At 48.2% G+C, this 19,213-nt stretch overlaps 2 protein-coding genes across 2 annotated transcripts in view; one reads left to right on the forward strand and one right to left on the reverse strand.

The window, feature by feature from the left end:
* CHST8 (carbohydrate (N-acetylgalactosamine 4-0) sulfotransferase 8) overlaps nucleotides 1–4,060 on the reverse strand; it is a 138,364-nt gene extending 134,304 nt beyond the window's left edge. The window contains exon 1 of the mRNA XM_009881384.1: nucleotides 3,952–4,060. Within this exon, the coding sequence (XP_009879686.1) occupies nucleotides 3,952–4,060 (109 nt within the window). The remainder of the gene's footprint in view (nucleotides 1–3,951) is intronic.
* A 12,924-nt stretch (nucleotides 4,061–16,984) lies between these two features.
* Nucleotides 16,985–19,213, forward strand: part of PEPD (peptidase D) — a 227,896-nt gene continuing 225,667 nt past the window's right edge. Inside the window, exons 1-2 of the mRNA XM_009881407.1 lie at nucleotides 16,985–17,048; nucleotides 17,672–17,750. Coding sequence (XP_009879709.1) covers nucleotides 16,985–17,048; nucleotides 17,672–17,750 — 143 coding nt within the window. The remainder of the gene's footprint in view (nucleotides 17,049–17,671; nucleotides 17,751–19,213) is intronic.

Here is a 19,213-nt window from a genome sequence, read left to right on the forward strand (position 1 = left end):
ACACTTCCCTCCGTTTTTATTTGGCAAAATCTCCTATTAGAAAAGTGGATACCATTTTAGAATATCCCTTCTCTTCTGACTAAAGTCCCGTGGAGCGCACGGTCTGAAGTCTGGCTGTAGATACTGTAGTACAGCTGTAGGTACCGTGTCCCCGGTGCACCTCGGGAGCAGTGGTCCTGCTATCCATGGCCTCACCCGACCCTGGTACCGGTGGCCACAGTCCCGTCTCCTGCCCGAGGATGGGCTGCGCTGCCGCTCGGACACCGCGCGCTGTGGGGACGGGTTCCCTCCTCCGGGCTCTCCTCTCCCTCGCTGACGTGGCGTGTCCGAGGTGCTCTCCCGCACCGCCCGAGTGCGGCTCTCGCACATCCAAGCTCTCCGTGCTGTCAGGGAGCTCGTAAACGGCAGTGGCCCTGGGCAAGGCTGCGAAGGGGCTCGCCAGCCCTCGCAGGCCTCCCGCTGTAAATCCCGGGAGAGCGCCGCGTGCCACGCGCCGAAGCAGCCCCCTGCTGACCCCGGGGATGACTTCCCAGCGGCTTTTGTGCCGGCGGGACAAACGCAGCCGTGGAGTGGCGGCACGTGGAGTTACCGCAGAGTTTTTGCATGTTTAATACCCTATCACAGACCGGAGGGTTACAGGTTCCAGAGGCATTAGCATTGGGATAGGGATATATGTATTAAATATTCCTTTGTGCGCCGGGTGCAAATGTGCTTGACTTACTCAGAACAAATCCTTTACTCTGTCTAAGAACAACGGCGTGATTACTGCAGGAGCCAAGGATGACGTAGTTGCACAGGGAGGATTATCAGAGGAGCACTGCGTTTCTGTACAGGGTATGACCGTCATTCACACCACTTCTCAGCCCACCCCCTGCTTTGTCCTGCCTTCTCCATAGTAATGGCACTCGTAAAAGGCGCCCAGAAAACGACTATCGTAAGTGAAGTTACCGTCTCTTTATTGACCACAGGAATATCTACTGCATTGAATATATTGGCTTGGGAAATCTGTTTTGCCCACCCTAAATGGCTCTGTCTTAAATACATCTGCTCTATATAAATATGTGCACTACATAAATAAAACTACACAGACAGCGTGTTTGTCAATCAGCAAAATGCTCTGCACCCGCTGTCCCGGGCACACGGGCTTTGTAAGCACTGGTTTCCAACAGATAAATGTAATCAAGGTTTATATGCTCACAGAAGCCAACAGGATGGGATTGTTTCACTCGAAAGATCAGAAGAAAATTGTAACTAATGTTGTGGAAAATTACTTTGATATTGCTTTCTCAGTACAGCATCACAATTAGGTAGCAATGTGAAGCACAGGGAAAGAATAAATGAATAGTAACAAATCAACACAAACAGCTACTGTCAGGAGTACTTTGCTCAGTGAAAGTAATGTAAGCATTACTTAAAGTTTTATGACTGTGGATTTTATACTGGTTTAAGTAGTACATCAAGGTCTCACCATCATGCTAGCCAGGACTAAAACAATCAAGAACAATTTCCGGAACAGACAGATAAAACTAAAGTACCAAAGTATTTTTATTCATCTTGTTTCATAAGTTGCACTATCTTATATTAAAGATGACTGAATGTACTAACAATGAAAAATGCCCTTTTGGACAATGCAAAACTCTCCTGCGCTGCTTTTCAGTGGAAAATAAACATTACTGACTTTTCTCCAGGCTCCCTGATGCGATTCCAGCGTCTGGCAAATACGTTTCACGACGTAGTAACTACATGGGAAATACAAAAGCAAAGGCTAATCCAATAAAACTTTGCCGTGCAGAATCTGTTGCCCTAAGTAGCGGTTGTTCAATTCTATTGAGGGCGCGATCAGACAAGCAAATTATAGCAATATCCGACCTCCATTAGAAACAGACCCTTTGAAGGGGAAGCAGTCTGCGCAGGGGAAGGGAAGGATCCTTCCCAGCTCCCCAAAAACGTCGCCTGTGATGGACAGATTTTCACAGGAGGCTCTCTAGAGATGAAACACGCCCGCCTCGCTTTTTAATGAAATGAATGGACATTTGTTCCTGTGTCCTTTAAACCACCTAATACGTTTCGGTGATAACCGGGATCATTTTCAGAAGCGGTGGATGTGAGGAGTTTCTGAGCCCACTGGGAGCTGAAAGCACTTAACACACATGAAAATCAGCCAAACAGAAATAAGAGTAATTGTATCGAGCACCTTTTACCCAAGGGTACGGTCTGGTTCCTATTAACATAAATGGTAATTGAATGTGCGACTCGAGCGATTGATTGCACACCTTTGGCGGCAGCAGCGCGGTTGGGACGTTCGTGTTTCCGCTGAGCGGAACGCTGCCCGAGCTCGTTACGGGGTGAGGGTCCCTGCTGGGGGCAGGAGCTCTGTTGAAACTCGCTTTTATTGAAATGTGCTCGGGCCTCCCCTTCCCCAGCTGTATCCCTCTCAAAAATCACTTCACAGGGTACTGCAATCAGCCGTCAGCATCCAGGGGGTTGTGGCAGAGAGAACAGAGGTACGACAGGTCAAGAGGAGGGACCGATAATAAAAAAACAGAGAAGAAACTGCACTGGTTTTGAGACACTACGAGAAATGCCTTCTCTTTCAGGAGCAAAGAATTAACTTTTCCATGCAAAGTTACACATTCTTAGCTGCATTCGGGTCCTGCCTGCCTTTGCTGTCCATGTCTTTCCCCTCAGCCCCAATCTACTGGCTAATTTCAGCCGCACGTGGCCAGTACCGCCAGGTTTAATCTGTAAGCCCTTTTGCATCTAAGTACACAAAAATAAATTGCAAAAGCACTGAAGGGACCGGTTAATTCTCCGCTTTGCACAACACTGATGATTCATTAATTCTATAGTTTCAGCTGAGCGGTTGCTTTCAAAATTGGTATGCAGTTGGACTAAATAATAAACATATTAAAGTATAGTTTGTTTAGTGACATGGAAATAAGCACTTAATAAACCTGCACACAGAAATTAGCATTTAATGTAATTATTTAAGAGTTCTCTGTGCTAGGGTTCATCTCCTTTAAAAATGTTAGTAATACTTTAAAATATACACAGTCGTGTTCACTGCACAATGAAGACATCAATCAAATAGATTTCTCATAAAGCACGTATTTAGTCAAAGGAGAATTTCAGTGCATATAAGAGCAAACACAGTGACCAAACCTCGGCGCACAGGGGCGTTATTATGATCCGGAGAAACCGCGCTGGCATTTGTCTGGGCTCCAAACCGGCCCTCGTTGCAGCCTTAGTCAAGGAGAATGTCACTGTCCCTAAATCAAGCGATCTCGTGCTTTTTCATACTTCTGCGTGCCCCTCCTTTAAAAGGAAACCACTGTTTCAGCCCCCAGTTTTCTAGTTCTCACACTGATGTGGTCTTTGTGGCTCTTCACGGTTTAAAGGTAGTGGCGCAGGAAGATGGGGTGCGGGTGAATGAAAGTTATGGCAAGTTTTGTGGAAGTTAAGCCCATTAAAGCACTGCATCCCAAAGGGTTTCATGTTTCCTGCGTGACTCATTTATGCATCTCCTATTTTGCATCTCCAGGACCCACTGAATACCGTATACAGGCAAAGGGAGATTCAGAGGCGTGTATTTGCAGGAACTGAACTTCCGGCAAAATGCCTCATTGTCACGTTGTTAGTGGTGTAGCTGGCAACAGAAGCTGCTCTCAACTTCAGCAGAAAATTAACTCTGTCCAGCTGGACCCTGTGCACCTTGGCAAGGATTCCTGCGTAATCAGTCAGTTGGTTCTTGGAACAGTTTTTTAAGCAAACTCCTCTTTTTTAAAAAAAATTAATTGTTAATTAACTTCAAAATAGCCTTTATTTTAAAAGAAACCTTACATACCTTTGTTGAGGCAACCCCTGTGAAATGTGTAAAACATGTTAAAGGTGTACGTACAAAACGTTGCACATGACCGAGCGAGCGAGCCAAACAGAAATAGAAATGCTGACCTGGTGTCTGCTGATGAACTATTTCCTCTGGATCCTGCAGGTGAATGAAGACAACGAGCCCAGCAGCTCCAAACAGCAAGATGAAGGAGAACATACACGTCAGCCTCATAATTATTGTCCTCAGATCAATCCGGTTCTGACCCAGGAAAAGAACTGCATGCAATCTCCAGGGCACTCTTCACTCATAGTCTCGTCCTCTCATCTGGAAGTCTGGCGTAATACGTCTACAAGAGATAAAAAAAACAAAGCCCTAAAACTTAACATACAGAGCACTTACTGTCCAAAGGCAGATTAGTAGATTCAAGTCCTTGTTTAGACCAAATAACTGATTTCTCTAGCATTTGCTTGGTACAGTTAATTGCAGTCATCCAGTCAATTTCTGCCCCATCAGTTTGTCTTTAATTGTACGTCACTGGTTTTAACATGTTGGAAAGACAAGGTAGAATATCATTACAAAGCGCAGTTGGGGAAAATAGGTCATGCCATGGCTGCAATTTGCACAGAAACCCCTCTTAATAGTTCACTTGCTTCAAGTGAAACATGTCTCACTTTTTATTTTTCACTGGTTAAACAATATGAAAACCGTAAAGCGCGATAACGGGGGGGAGACGATCACAGGGGCCGCACCTCGCGTGTCAAACGCGGGGCGCAGGACGAAGGACTGGCAGCCGCCCGCTTCACCCGGGGTAGGAACGGTGGAAGGAACGGGGTGCCCCAGGGGTCAGCGTGCCGCCCGCTGACGGAGCGCTGCGGGCGTGTGGATTTCCGAGGGAAATACTGGTCACAGGGCTTGGGGCGCCTTTCACAGCCCGCTCCTGGGCTCGGCTCTGCCAACGCTCACTGCGCGCTCCGGCGCTCGCCGTGACGCGCAGTCCCGGGGAGACGGCGGCGGCCGTAGTCCCAGATGGCCACTTGGCACGTCACCCCGAGCCCCGCACGGAGCACTGCCCTGAGGCACACGCTTCACTGTGAGCACAGGAACGGTCCCGCTGGAACCAGCGTCCATGCCGGCGAGATACTAAGAAGTGAACAAATGAAAGAAGGGGAACCAGAGAGGAAAGAGGGAACCAGAAAACCAGTAGCATTGCCACATGGCTATAGTAATTAAAATAAACGCTGTTGGCACACAACTATGCTGGTCCTGCCTTTTTCAGTAATAGGAAGGAAGGTCGATTAGAGCCCAGGCGGTGGGGCTGGTTTCCAAAAATGTAACCAGACTCCTTATGGAAGGCAGTTATGGAACACAAGGACGCAGCGGTGGGGATCGCTTGGCTTCTCCCATATTCCTAATTGTAAATGTGAGCTGGTCCAAAGGAGGGTTTGTGAAAATGGCTTTGGCTTGCAAAAGAGGTATTAAGTACAGAAAGACCGTGTAACGTTAGTTTGTGGGGAGGATGGGTTGTGGAAAGATGGTCATTCAAAATAGTTACACCAGGAAAAGTCTTCAAAGGTCAGTTCTCGGCGTGCCTAGAATATTTGGTGTCAGGGGCGACTTGTTTACTTTTCATGGTTTCCATACCTGTTTTTTAACCTTCTGCAGTGTATTGGTATTTTAACTTTCCAAAATGCACCCAAGAAGAACAGCAGTTGTCCAGTCCTGATGAAGTAATTTCTGTGACTCTGATTGATAAGGTAATTTAATGGCACCGATTCCGTGTGTAAAGCAGCCGAAGGTAGGCTCCAGGCCAGGAACTGTAAGATACTTGTATCTTATATAATGCAGGGTGCCAACTTCTCTCTACACATTGGCAAATTCAGCTTTATTTTGTATTAAAATGATGGCAGGCATTAAATGCATATTTTTATTATTTTTTCCCTTAAACCTTTCTCACCCCTTTAAAAGTAAAATTGAAAGAAATTGGCACAAAGTTTTTCAGCGCTAGCAAAGCTAAATCCCTGCGGGTCCATGTGCAGGTTCATCCGTGCCTGTGGTGCGCATGTATGGATGTGTGTAGTATGGAAGGACTTTTTGCACATATATTTGTTATATATATATTTCTAAGGGCCAAATGCGAGCTGAAAAGCCCCTAGGGGAGTCAAATCAGGGAAGGAGGATTAGACTTCGAAGCAGCTGTGTTAGGCGTCCAAACACTGTTGTTATAAGCAAGCCATGGGGGAACGCGAACCGCCCTCTCTCTGCTTTGCTGCAGAAGCGGTTTGCGCTGAACAGTCAGTGGTTTGGATAAATGGGTACCTGGAACCAAATCCACCCCTGGCAAGGCTGGTACCACACCAGAATCGGACCGGCATTTTGTAAAACCGCCCAGTCGCAGCTCTCCAAGACTCGTTCCCTAATGTGCACATTTCCCACCGTGTAGCCAACCCGTGCTCTCTGCGGGGAGGAGGATGCCGCCAGCCCGGTTTTACAGGAAAGTCACGAGGAGAGCGCTCTGCCCGAGACGACACAGAAGGGCCGTGACGGAGCGGAAGGTTGAAGGGTCTCCCAGCCCCGAGGCTGGCGGCGGCGCTGCCCTTCGCCGCCGGGAATGCCCCGGCAGCCAGCGGGATAAGGAGCTGGCGAGGAGCGCGCCATCATCATTGGAGAGACAGCAGCTTAAAAACATCCACTCCCAAATAACAAGGGGTTTATATTTGCTTAACGCTGAGTTTTAAGGTCATTTTTTGAATGAATTATACCCTTGAGCAAACATGGGTTTCTAAAACAATTATTAGCTTAAAATGCTAAACCGTTTCCCCTGGTTTTGATTTGTTGAAATGGTTTTGTTTGAAGTAGAGGCAGCATCAAGAAGGAAGATCCCTAGCTGGTTTTTAATTAGTGCGAGAAATGTTACAGTAGCAGTTTTTAACAACTGTAATGTTTACACTGTTCCACATCGGACCGGACAGCCGTGTTCAGGATCACACAACCTTTCAGGTCAGACACGACAGTATCTCCGGGACGCCTCAAGATGCAGCAGCAACAACAGCTGGCAGAAAGCATATATCGAAAGGGGAAAAGGCCCCACGTACTGGCGTAGCTCCCGACAGGCGGCTGCTCGCTGCCTGTTGCCGCCACACCTCTGTGCAACGGGTGAATACAGAGAGTCCAAGAAGGAAAAAGAAACTCTTTCCTCTCAACAAAATTACTACCTCTCAACCAAACACAAACTTCAGAGATCTATAAATTATGGGTCTAGGCTTTTCCCCTCCCTCTTCTCCTGTAATTATTTTTTCAATCAGTTGACTTTAATTAACGTGTCCTAGGAGAGCAGGCCCGCTGCATGGGAATGGCTGCGTTACACATGCAGAGCGTGTGCTTCCCCAGCCCGCCCAGGCTGGTCGCGGAGTTCAGGAGCAGAGGAGCTCTGAAGGCAGATAGCACTGACTGATAGATGTGAACGAAACATCCTCATTAAGGAAACATTTGAAAATATCATTTACCCTCAAATCATGTCATTTTAAAGATGGATGAGATTAAAAACCTACAGAAAAACCTTAGCGGAGCATCAGCTAGCAGTTTCTTCAGGCAATGCCTCCTCGGGCATGTGAGGGAGAGGGATGCTGTGGGGGAGCTTTGGGTTGACCCATGCAGAGCCCCGGCGTGGGGGAGGCAGAGCTGGGATGAACCCATTGCCTTCGGCTTACAATGAGGATTTGCAGTCACATACGTTAACTGTGCTCCTCACAATGGGCAATAACATGTTTTTATAATTCTTCCTAGCGTTACTGAGAGTGCAAGAAGATAAGGTTGCAACAGCTTCCAGTCTGAACTCCATTTTCAGCTGCCCCAAACTTATCAAACAGATGGAGAGTGGTTCACTAGAACGTGCAATAATGAATTGAAACGTCTAACTTTTAATTTATTCTTCCTTTATATGTTTCTGTGGTGGATAAAACTCCTAGGTATCAATATATGTTTTTCTGCGCTTTCCCGTTACCAGGGTATGTGAATGCTCTGCCCTTGGAAGCAGCAGAAGTATGTGTATATGCGGGTAATAATTAGCACTCAGATAGCACTTTACATTCGTTAATCACCATAGTATTCCTATTAATCGTGAGGTGAGGAAGTATTAGCATTGGGTGGGAGAATAGGTATTGCATCATTAAAGCAAGCCTTTTAAGGAAAAAAGGTGTCCAGTTTGGGGTAAAAATCATCCAAATATGTTTGTGGAAAGTATTTGAGTATTATAGCAAAATTTTCAGGCACCAAATCTTTTACTTACAAACACAGAAGCAGGACTAATTCCCCTCTGCTCCCAAGCGGAACTGCAAGACACTGCAAACCAATACGGTGGCAAAGATTTTAAGTAAATCCTTTGATGCGGGTGGCACTGAAGGTAGCGCTTTGTAGGTCTGCGTTTTTGCAGTCAGCCCCTGGAAGCCTAACGGCCGGACACTTTCACTGTGCGCACTTCGACATTATAATGGATGAGTCCAAGAAAGGCAAAGGGACAGTTTTCTACCAACATCTCCGTCGTTTGATTCCTCATCTAAGACAGGTCAGCCAGGCTGCGCTGGGGCTTGTGTCCGACTGCACCCGGCTGTTTGTTCATTCATGACTTCTGCAGACATGACATTCTCTCCCTCATCTGCTAACACGTCTGTGTGAAGAATGGCATCGATAAGATCACAATCTAAGGCCATGATGTCATTCTTAGGCAGGATTGCCTTTGGTCCATCGAGAACTAGGTCCTTCCCCAATAGCAGCCATGTTGATGCTCCAAAGGAAAGTAAAAAGAACCTCGCAGAGCCAAGTGGAGGATAACCGGCCCCCAGGAAAAGGTCTGTCGATCTTTGGTTGAGGTCACCTTATTTTTACGTGGATGGTGTGTCTGAGACCGGCTTAGGAAAACATGATGTCAGGGTATGGGGCTCTCCCAGCACTGCCAAGAATTGCTTTCCAAGAGCTTGGTCACTCGCAGAGAGTAGGAGGGCCGGGGGGCACAAGATAGCTCCAGCCCCTCGCTTCTCTCTGTTGGCAGCTGGGAGAGACCCTGCAGAACCCAAACGACCCGACCCTCTGTGCAGCCGGCTGCTGGCGTGCCTTCCCTCCCCCGGAGAGCTGGTGAGCAGCCCAGCTACGTTAGCCTGAAGAGGAAAGGAACCGTGCCAAGAGGAGAGCAGAAGAGGCTCTTTTCCTCTGTGGAACCAGGGCTGAAAGGACCAAGGTGGGCCAGGGGCCCCGTAAGGCTCCTGCCCACCGCGGGGCACCTTTAGGCTCTCCCTTCCCCGCGCTTCACTGCCGGGCGCTGACGCAGCTCCCGGTGAATCAAGGAACGCAAACTAATGTCAGCGTCAGATTTACATTACCATATACATCAGCAAGTCAACAAAACGCCCAAGTTGTTTGCAAACACCTACTGATTGCTAAATTGGACAATTACAAATCACCCATGAATGAATGTAAATGCCTGGTTCCCACGTACACGCCAAGCTTCGCTTCTCATGCTGCGAGAGCTTTCGTTGATGCTCCTTCAGCGGCGAGCAGGCTGCCGGTCCAGCGCGGAGCCGAAGCCCGCCGTGCCTTCGCAGGAGGCGGCAGCGTGCAGGCGGCGTTGCCTCCGGGCAGCGGCGATGGAGGTGTTCCCACCGGGCGCTTCGTGCGCTGAGCAATAACCAGACACTCAGCAGCAGAGGTGAGCCCGGGCACGAGCTCCCGCTGCTGCGGTTATACCGTTCTTGGGAGGCAACGGGGGCGTCTGGATGGTGCTGCGGAGCTCTCCGCGGAGGTGCGGGTCGGTGTAGCGCTACACGGGCTCTCTCCACGGAGAAACGTGGCACCGCACGGGCACGGCCTCAGTGGCACCTTTGATCTTTGCCAAACTGTCCTGCCTTAACGGCACACATCCACTGCTCGTATTGCCAGTTCGGAGGGAGAGGTTTATCGATGCAGAAATACTTTCATAAGTCAGCCTTTACCTGACAGAAACAAAACCCACGCGTTAAATTTCAGCGCTGCCGTAGCTGATGTGGTGCAGTTTAGCTGTGAGCTGTTGGCAGCTGGGAGCTGTGGTGGGCTCTTCTCTTCTGCTGTGTTTTGTCTTGTGCATTCTGAAAGCGTGCTGTGATGCAGCACGTACTTTATGCGTTATTAAGATAATTTTACTTAGATTGTGTAATACAGTTAGAGACTGGGATAATGACAGTGGGCAATTAGCTGAATAAAAAAAAGGGAATACTATTACTACAAGAATATTAAAAAAAGATTTGCTATTATTACTGAAATGATCATTTCTAGATACATTAGTTGTGTCTCTACGAGTTGTGTGAACAACGGCAGCTTCTCGTCTCTGAAGCGGAGCCAAGCATACGCTTCCTTGCCCCAAAGCACTTGTGGAGACAAAAGGCCTTCAAACGCCGGTCACCAAGGCTTCCCGTCACCTGTGTCCGCTCTCTGCTCTACCTCTGACTCCTAGGTCAGGCTTGTCATCACATTTACAGAAGGAAAAAGGATTTATAAACATTATCCGTATTCACCAGGAAAACTAACTTTTTATAGCAGTTTTACAAATGCAGGCACTGTACTAGAGGTGGAGATATTAAAAGTCACATTATTCTGTAGCTGTCAGCACTTCTTCTTGGAAATAGGAAATGCAAATGAATCCCAAGTATTATGCCCCAAATCCTCTAGCTTCTTTAGCATAGAAAGAAATAGGAAACTATTAATCCTGTGGCTGCTGCCATTCACCAAACGTTCATCTTTGGGTGCTAGATTTTCTGTCACTATGTTCTTGCTCATGTCTCAATAGAAAAAAAGCTTTGATTTATTCTGAGATTTGAGAAGAACAAATTTGTTTCCAGCTGGTATTTCAAATCAAAACATTTTGTCTGGCTTACTTCAACTTCATATGTAATTACATTCCTCTTTGTGCAATAACAAAGAATAAGTATTTTGAAGAAGGGTGAAATAAGAAATTTTAAGTTGAATCTGTTCAAAATGCCCTGCCCCTGAAATCTCCCCCAAATTCTTCCCTGAAAAAAAATATGGATTCATATTTTTCCTTCATGTGGGGAAAGGAATTAAACCTGCTTCCATGAATCATAGAATCATAGAATGGTTTAGGTTGGAAGGGACCTTGAAGATTATCCAGTGCCACCCCCTGCCCTGGGCAGGGCCACCTCCCCCCAGCCCAGGTTGCTCCAAGCCCCGTCCAACCTGGCCTTGAACACCTCCAGGGATGGGGCAGCCACAGCTTCTTGGTGAACCTGCCCCAGGGGATCACCACCCTCAGAGGGAAAACTTTCTTCCTAATATCTCATCTAAATCTCCCCTCTTCCAGTTTGAAGCTATTCCCCCTTGTCCCATCACTCCATGCCCTTGGAAAAAGTCCCTCCCCAGCTCTACTGGAGCCCCTTTAGGCACTGGAAGGGGCTCTAAGGTCTCCCCGAAGCCTTCTCTTCTCCAGGCTGAACCCCCCCAACTCTCCCAGCCTGAAATCACGAGTGAAGTTAAAGGTTCCTCTGACTGACAAATCCTTGGAAATCCGAAGAGAGGTGGCTCAGCCTTCCCCCCGCTCCGTGCATGGCGGTGTGGAGCCCTCGCCGGCGGGCAGCCCCCATGGCTGTGTGCTGAGCGTCCCCCAGCGCTGGCGGGGACTCAGCCCGGTTGGGCAGTTTGAACTCCAGAAGCGAGAGCGTACCTGCCCGCTGTGCTTCCCACCACGGGGAGCTCTCCCCTTCCCCACAAACCGCTCGCCGAGGCAGGAACTGGTGCTCGGGCAAGTCGGCCCGCTGACCTGCCCCGTCACCGGGCACCTCTCCCTCCCTGCAGCTTAATCAGTCTCTGCCGTGTCCCAGCCGTCCCGAATGAACGTGCGGGGCTGACCGCCCATGTTACGTGCCGCCCAGCGCACACCAGCAGTGTTGGGGGAAATTAGGCAGAACTTACTGCCTTTTAACAGCTCTTTCCGCCGGTCACTGGTGCCATTACGCCTCTTGGCTTTCAGCATCTCCTGCAATTATGCAAAGCGGGGATTTCTCCACATGAAGAGAATCCTGAAAATTACAGGATCCTCTTTTGCTTCCATATGCACAAATCCATATACTGCAAAAAGTGGGGGGAAATGGGGTTTAAAGGCTCTCTCTTATTCTGGTGGCAGCTTGTTTTGTCAGGTATCAGTGGGTCCGGTTCTACCCAGTTACGTATACCAGTTTTGTCCTTTGGGCCTGCACACCTCTAGAAGGTATCTTAATGTGCCGAAACCTGAATTTTGACATAACTGCAAAGGGCTGTGATATTGATTTAAGTGGCTGAAGTCAGAGTGATAACGTATGACCCCTTTTTCCCTTTCCGACCCCCCCGGCAAAGCCGCTAAAGCTGCCCCGCTCATTTCCATCACACGTTGCGATAGGAAGCGGGCACTGCTGCCTTCCACTTTCATCTACAATTTAAGACCAAAAGGGACAGCACTCAGTAAACAACCAAAATAATCCTTTCAAAGTCGAGAAGATTTCTTTCCTATCTTTCCGGGTGCAAATTGTAGCAGGAGTCATGTGTTACTAATCTCCTCAGTGCTGCGGCAGGTCCTTAGCGAGTTAATACACACACCTCTCCAACATCCTCGAGGGGTTATAATGCTATTCCTAAGCCTAAATATAATCTCTAAAAGCAGTTTGCATTTGAAATGAAAAAAGTTTTCTGTACTTTGTTTCAAATTAACATCTCCCAGGGGCTGTACGGTGGCAGTGCGAGTAGCCAGTGTCAATGATGACCTCGCCCAGCTTTCTTCCGCACCGAGCAGAAGGCACACGGTTTGCACGGCCAGTCCCGCTCACAGGGAGCCCCATCCTCCCAGGCTCTGCCCGGCAGCAGGATTTATAGGGATATTGTCCCACCTACAATATTCCATACACAAAACTGTGCTGAAAGCAATGAACTCTCTTGTAAAATACAGCAGAAAAGTTCCTTGTTTTCCAGGTGTCCACTTGGTTCTAGTTGGAGCCCAGTTTGAAACGCTTCCCTCTCCCTCCACTTGCTTCAATCTGTCTTCTATTTCAAGTAACTACCCCATTTTCAACAGGTTTTTTAGGTGATTGCACCATCGTATGGCAGTGGTGGTTGATTGATGATCAACCTGATCTGTGATTGATTCTATGATCCCTGAAATACTCTTCATCAGTTGTCCTGAAGGTGCTTCACTTGTCTCTCCTACAGGTCTCCTGGCTATTCCAAATAAAAACACCCTCTGTCAGAAGACAGGACACACCTGGAGTAACCTGGACTGCCAGAGGTACCAAACAAGTGACTACCCCATGCGTATTCCCTCCTTTATGGCAGTATGAAGCAAATGCACATTCGAGTTTGCTTTTATAAATTCTTTTTTCAGTGTGGTTTTAGATGTGTTGTGGTCAGGAGAAAAAGATTACAGAACTTAAAGAATTTATAAGCTGCAGTTTTATTCACATGCTATAACCTCTTGACATCACGAGATTTTAAATACTTTTTATAACAACAATTTGGAGTAGCTTTATGCGTGGAGCCCTGTCCTCCAACATTATGGCTTAGCTTGGTGCCATCTGTAACACGGTTCATGTAATACGATGTGGAGATTCATGATTCCTCAATGGTATTTCCTTTTCCAAAAAGTGTTTGAAGTGGAGATTCTTTGTCTGGGAGCCATTAGTGAGCAAGAAGATCAGGAAGACCGTGAAATGGTCCCTGTAAGCTGGGAATCAAAAACCTTTGTCACAAGTGGGGGTGGTTTTAATTCTGCTCTTGAGGAAACAAAACACAGCAAAATTTCTGCAAAAGCAGAAAGTGAGCCGGCTCCTGGCTCACACTGTGTCTGGCTCACAGTGACGCTGCTGTGGTTACTCCAGAGGAAGGAAACACTGGTAACCTTGGCGTGGATCGTCCTGCTGGGGCAGTGGAGTGGGCTCCTCTATTGACTCGGGCAACTTTTGTACCGATGTACATCTGACTGTTGTCACCCAGTATGGGCGCTTAATCCTTCTAGCCACCAAGACTAATTTGTTTCTTATTGAAATTTTACAAATGCTTTCTGCCTAATGAGAGATCACCATCTGTTTAGTCAAGGTTCTTCCTCACTTCGACTGTGCCCGTACATCAGAGGTAAGTTATTTCCTCTTGTTCTTGATTTGGGCAGTTGAAACCCAGCAGCTAATTGAAAGGAGATACTCTATAAGTAGATCTAGTTGGAAAAACTATTCTTTGTTTCTTCTCTAAAATGCCTCTTAGATTTTCTTTCCAGCTGAAACCCCCCAGGATACATTGCAAAGCAAACTGAAACAAATATTTGCGTTTTATTTTGAAGTGCAATTTCTAAACGGGATGAAATAGAATTTTTGTTTTGAATTCAGCTGTCACCTTACTGGAGCGTATGAAGGGGAGCTGCAGCGTGCCGAAGGATTCTCTGGCAGGGTGTGGGGAGGCGTAGCCGCGACGTGCCGCCGTCCGTCTGGGCTGGCAGGTCTGGAGCAGGGGCTGAGCCCACAGGCTGTGGGTGACCCATGGGAAGAGGCCCTTCTGCGAGCTGAGAGATGTCCCAGGTGTGCGTTAGGGAAGAGAAACATCTGGGGGCTTTGCCGTCACTTAGAGAGGAGTGAGATGGTTCTGTGCCACGGGGAGTGAGGAGAAGTGCGTGGGAGCCGGCGGAGGTGCGGAGAGGCAGAGCTGTGACGTGGTCGGGGGTTTCCCGGGGAAGCGAGCCCCGTGTTTGGGTCGATGGAGCCCGTGCAAAGGCAGCAGGAGGGAGTGTTTGTCAGTATTGTACCGGAGCATCGCTCGCGGCGGGTGGTGAGCGTTTGCCCCAGCCGGGCACTCCTCCGCTTCTGCAGGCGTTGCGGTGAGCTCGGGGCAGGGGTGCAGCAACACCGCGGCCGCAGCACAGCCGTACTTTGGCCGCCGGGGGTGCGTGGCTGCCGTGGGAGCCGCTGAGCGGACAGGCACGGTCCGCATTCAGGAATGGGGCTGTTTCACTGGGTATTGGCCACAGTGACAGTAGAACGGGGCAAGACTGGAGGTGGTTGTCTGACAAAGGAGCAGAGGGGAGCAGAGGCACCAGTATGGTCACTGTATAAGGCACTGGGATGCCCCCATGCAACGCACTTCTCGTTCCTCCTTATCCGCATGCTACTACGCGCCAGAATTTCAGACACTCCCAATTTCAGAGCAGTCAGAGGAACCACATGGATTTCAGAGCGACTGCTCAGTGGCCTTTTAAACAGAAGGGGATTTTCAATATTGAGCTGTAATGAGAATCCTGAATAGGCATGAACTCTCTTTAAAATCAGTTCTGTGAAGCCAGTAGAGTGGGAGAATATTACTGTTTGGTTTGCGGTTATTCAATTACTTTTAAGCACCTTTTGTCAGATTTGTAATAAGAACAGATAAGGCAACTAGCTGCTAGGCATACTTGTGCGCTGTAAATATCGGAGATCATTAAATGTCACTGGGAAAGTTCCTGTTGTTACATTGATACTCTATAGGAACGGATATACTCTATTGACTCCGTGCGTTTGACATCAGACTCGGTTTGTAGCTCCGTCCCTTCTGCATGCGGTGAGGGAGAGGCAGACGCAGCCTCAGAACTGCTGTCCTCTCCTCCTCTCTTCGCTGTACCGCAGGCGGGCACGGTGGTGCCTGCTCCAGGAGACGGAACAATTGTCCAAGTATTCGTGACACACAGGAATCCTCCTGGGAAAAGAAAAGGGTGTTCTGGTCTTCCCGTCCCCAGCACTGGTGCCGGGGCTGTGCTGCCGAGGCGCTTACCAGCACGTTAGCGCTGGTGAATTAGGCTCAGGTAACTGAACAGCACAGATAATATAAAATAGGGATCTTCTCCTGTTCGGTGTGTTTAGCCCTGTCCCGGGCAGGGTTATTCAAACGCTGGGGGACGGCTCTCAGGGCCGGCGGAACCATCTCGTCTCTCCTGTGGGTTGACACCGACCAAGTCCCGGCTGAGGGCTGGGGGAGATGTCACCGCAAACACGTTACTGAAATTGAGGCGTTCGCCTTCAAAGAACTTGACTGATGCTCAGAGAAATTATTGTTAGTTTTCCAAAGGCACTCACACCTAATGGTTCTGTAAAAGGTACCCAAAGAATTGGGTTTTGAATGCAGACGGTGTGTCGTATGTCACAAGCAGTGAAGGAAGGCTGAGAAGAAGGTGCAAAGATTGCCTGAATAAGGCTTGGTAAGACAAATTTCAAACAGATTCTGCACACACAAAAGCATCAGTATTTGTCCTGGCACTAATAATAAACATCAAAGTTTATCTTGGGGTTTTTTTTGGCTGGTTTTATGGTTCCCATCAATGTAATTATCTGTGCCTCACAATGTTCAGTGTTTCCCCTTGTGACACTTGTCTGAAGGAAAGAAGTAATTGCATTGATTTTGTATTTTTTTTTAACATACAGATCCACTGTTGTACAGGGAGGAGTGATGTGATTTATATGAAGTTATTTGGGATATTTCTTATGAACGCAATAGCTGATGCTGGTTTTCTCACACCACAGATAAAGACTAATCATTAATTCATTCATGACAGATGAAATTAAGCTACTATTTTTATACACTTTTTTCCCCAAAGGCTCGATCAAGTATTTGTCTTTTAAATACAAAACACATATGGAGTAAAATGTGTATCTGAAGGGAGTATTTCCTACGAGTAATATTACTGGGGTAGCATCACTATCGATATACTCTTAATTGAAGAACCTTGGTTAAAGAAAAAGCAAATGCAAAAGGTGACCGGAGAAAAGTCAAGGCTAGAGTGAAGGACCGGGGGCACCGCCATATGCTGTAGGTTCCACGCCTGCCGCTCGCTGAGCACTGCAGCTCTTGTAGCAATTACGGGATGTCTAATTCTTCTCCGTTCTGCACAGTGTTTGGCAGAGATATGGTTCAAGTTAGTCTGACTGCTTAGCTTTGGATTTTGTTGGCTACATCACTGTAATACCCCTCCTGGACTTTAATTTTCCAATGATAGCACATCGCTAAATGGTTTTCTTGCGCATTCGTACCACTTTGTACTCCATCTCTTTACTGGGGCGGCCGAGAGAAACCCAACACGGTAGAGTCCTGCAGCTCTGGTGCCAGAGGTCCTGGGGCTGGGTGGGCTAATTAACCCGCATGCACGGCGTCAGAGGAAAAAAGAAATATCTGCACTTTCAGATGTGTCTGCACTTCATCAGACGTAGGTGGGAGCAGGTAAGGGTTACAAACAGGCCGTGGAAAGCCACGGCAGAAGGACTGAGCTTTTCTGCTTTGCCCACGGTGTCAGCTATCCCCCGGGTGAACTACATCCCCCGTACCCAAACCAGGGCGAAACGATGCTTCGCTAACCTGCCCGCAGAAACAGCCAGGCACGGAGATTCCATGGCCTCCTCCGGCCTCACCAAGAAACGATCGTTGTTATAATACTTTCTGCTTTGATCACCCCGTAACCGCTCCCGTGCTAAAGCCAGCGGGTGTGCCTGCCCCAGGACCCCCGCAGCGCACGCAGCGCCGCGCAGGACTGCAGTTTGCCATCCACGCTCTGACGGCAACCGCGTCGTTCAAACCAGCATCATACGGGCCAAGTTGTAACTCCGGGTCCCATCAAATTCAGTTTTTACATCCATGTCCACATGTCCAGAAAACCTCCTTAGACCCAGTCCGGTACGTGACAGCTCCTTAAATCCTTCTCTGTCACAAAACTTTCCTACAAGACCGCAGGTCATTTACAGAGCGACTGTGCCCCGCAGCCCCAGCCCTAGCGCTGGCAAAATCCTCTGAAGCTGAATTCTGGTTATTTGCCCTTCCTGCGTTACTCTCTAGTGCCCCCCGGTTCCACCCCCGACCCTTTCGAGAAGCGTTTTGCAGACAGAGCCTTCTGCGGCGAAGCAGATGGGAACGCGTACGTTTGCAGCGCGGAGGCGCTCCTTTGCTCCGGCTGCCAGAGATAACGGTGCCACATCCCCCTGCGCGCGTTCCGCTGCCGCCGTCCCAACGCTGAACGCAACTGATAAGCCCCCGGTGCGTAAATATTTGTATTAAGCTATCCAAATTTAAAATCCAGACCTTAAAAATAAAATAGTTTCTGACCTTTCAGCTCATTTATAATTAAAACCCTTTCTAATGTTGTGCATATAAATAATAGATAGCTGTTTTCACAGATCAATGCCTCAATGCCTTCTCCTGCTTGATAAGAAACATTTTTATGTAAAATTACTGTGCCTTTAAATTTAATAGGAAAATTTGATGTGTTAGCAACTATGGGTTGATCTCTATACATTTTTCAATTGTAAATTGCACTTTAAAAATGCAAACAATTATTAATATTGATTTGGACTAAAACAATATTGAATTTCAATATATTTCTGGCTCTTTTATGAATTACCCTGCACAGCCAGTGTGATTATGATGAAAGAGTATTTGCACGCTCAATTTCTTTTCAGCAAGAAACCTTGAAGAGCGCTAGTTGTGTTCAGGCTGATAATGATAAACCCATGCATTCAAGGAAAATAAGACTACCTTAAAAATCTCAACTCAAGCATAGTGAATTAATATTTCATCCTATACGTGCAGTTCTTATATCATGCTAGCTGAACTTTTGTTATTAACAACTACTGGGAGTTTAGTTAGAATGCAGCTCACCGCCTGAGCCCCTGTTTCGGCTGTGCATCGCGTGCGGTTATAAAATGATGTCAATCCATCACTGCAATTTCCCGCGACTAAGCAAAGAGACGAACAGATCCATGTCCAGGAACGCTGTAAGACGCCCGTTTATTTAAGTGCCATTAAAACCACGTTTCTATGCTGCGGCTGGAGGGAACGGTTCATGGCTCTGTTGGTAGAGGGGTTTGAGCGTTTCTTCCCATCTCAACCCTGATCTCAAGGCCTGTTTGCTAATTGCGTACTCAGACCTCCCCAGGGGCCGCCTCTGGGGACAGCCCTTCCCCAGGGACGCGGCGGTGGCCGTGGCCAGCACGGTGGCTCCAGCAGCGTGTCCACGTTAGGACACACAGGAGAGGGTGGCGAGGGGGTCTCTGAGAGCCCTGCCCTACGCGGATGGAATTGTCTGGAAAAGAGAAACCTTTTCCCCCTGGGGAAAAGAGGTGTATTGAGTCAGGACAGAATGTCAAAGGGAGATTTTCTGTAGAAATGGATTTTCAGAAAAATGTAATTTATTGGGCCTTTAAGTGGCATTTTCGTTGTGCGTGGCTGCTGTCCGCTCGGTCGGCTGTGCAGAAAGCGCGTGAAGCGCCGAGGGTCTTCTCGGCAGGCGGAGGGCTCTAATTCCCCACACCATCCTCTCCCCCCGCGCCGCCCCCGTGCCGGGGGGCAGAGACCTGGGGGGGGACCTCCCCCATCCCACCC

The sequence above is a fragment of the Charadrius vociferus genome, unplaced genomic scaffold (genome assembly GCF_000708025.1).
Source record: "Charadrius vociferus isolate BGI_N301 unplaced genomic scaffold, ASM70802v2 scaffold553, whole genome shotgun sequence".
NCBI classification, from domain to species: Eukaryota; Metazoa; Chordata; class Aves; order Charadriiformes; family Charadriidae; genus Charadrius; species Charadrius vociferus.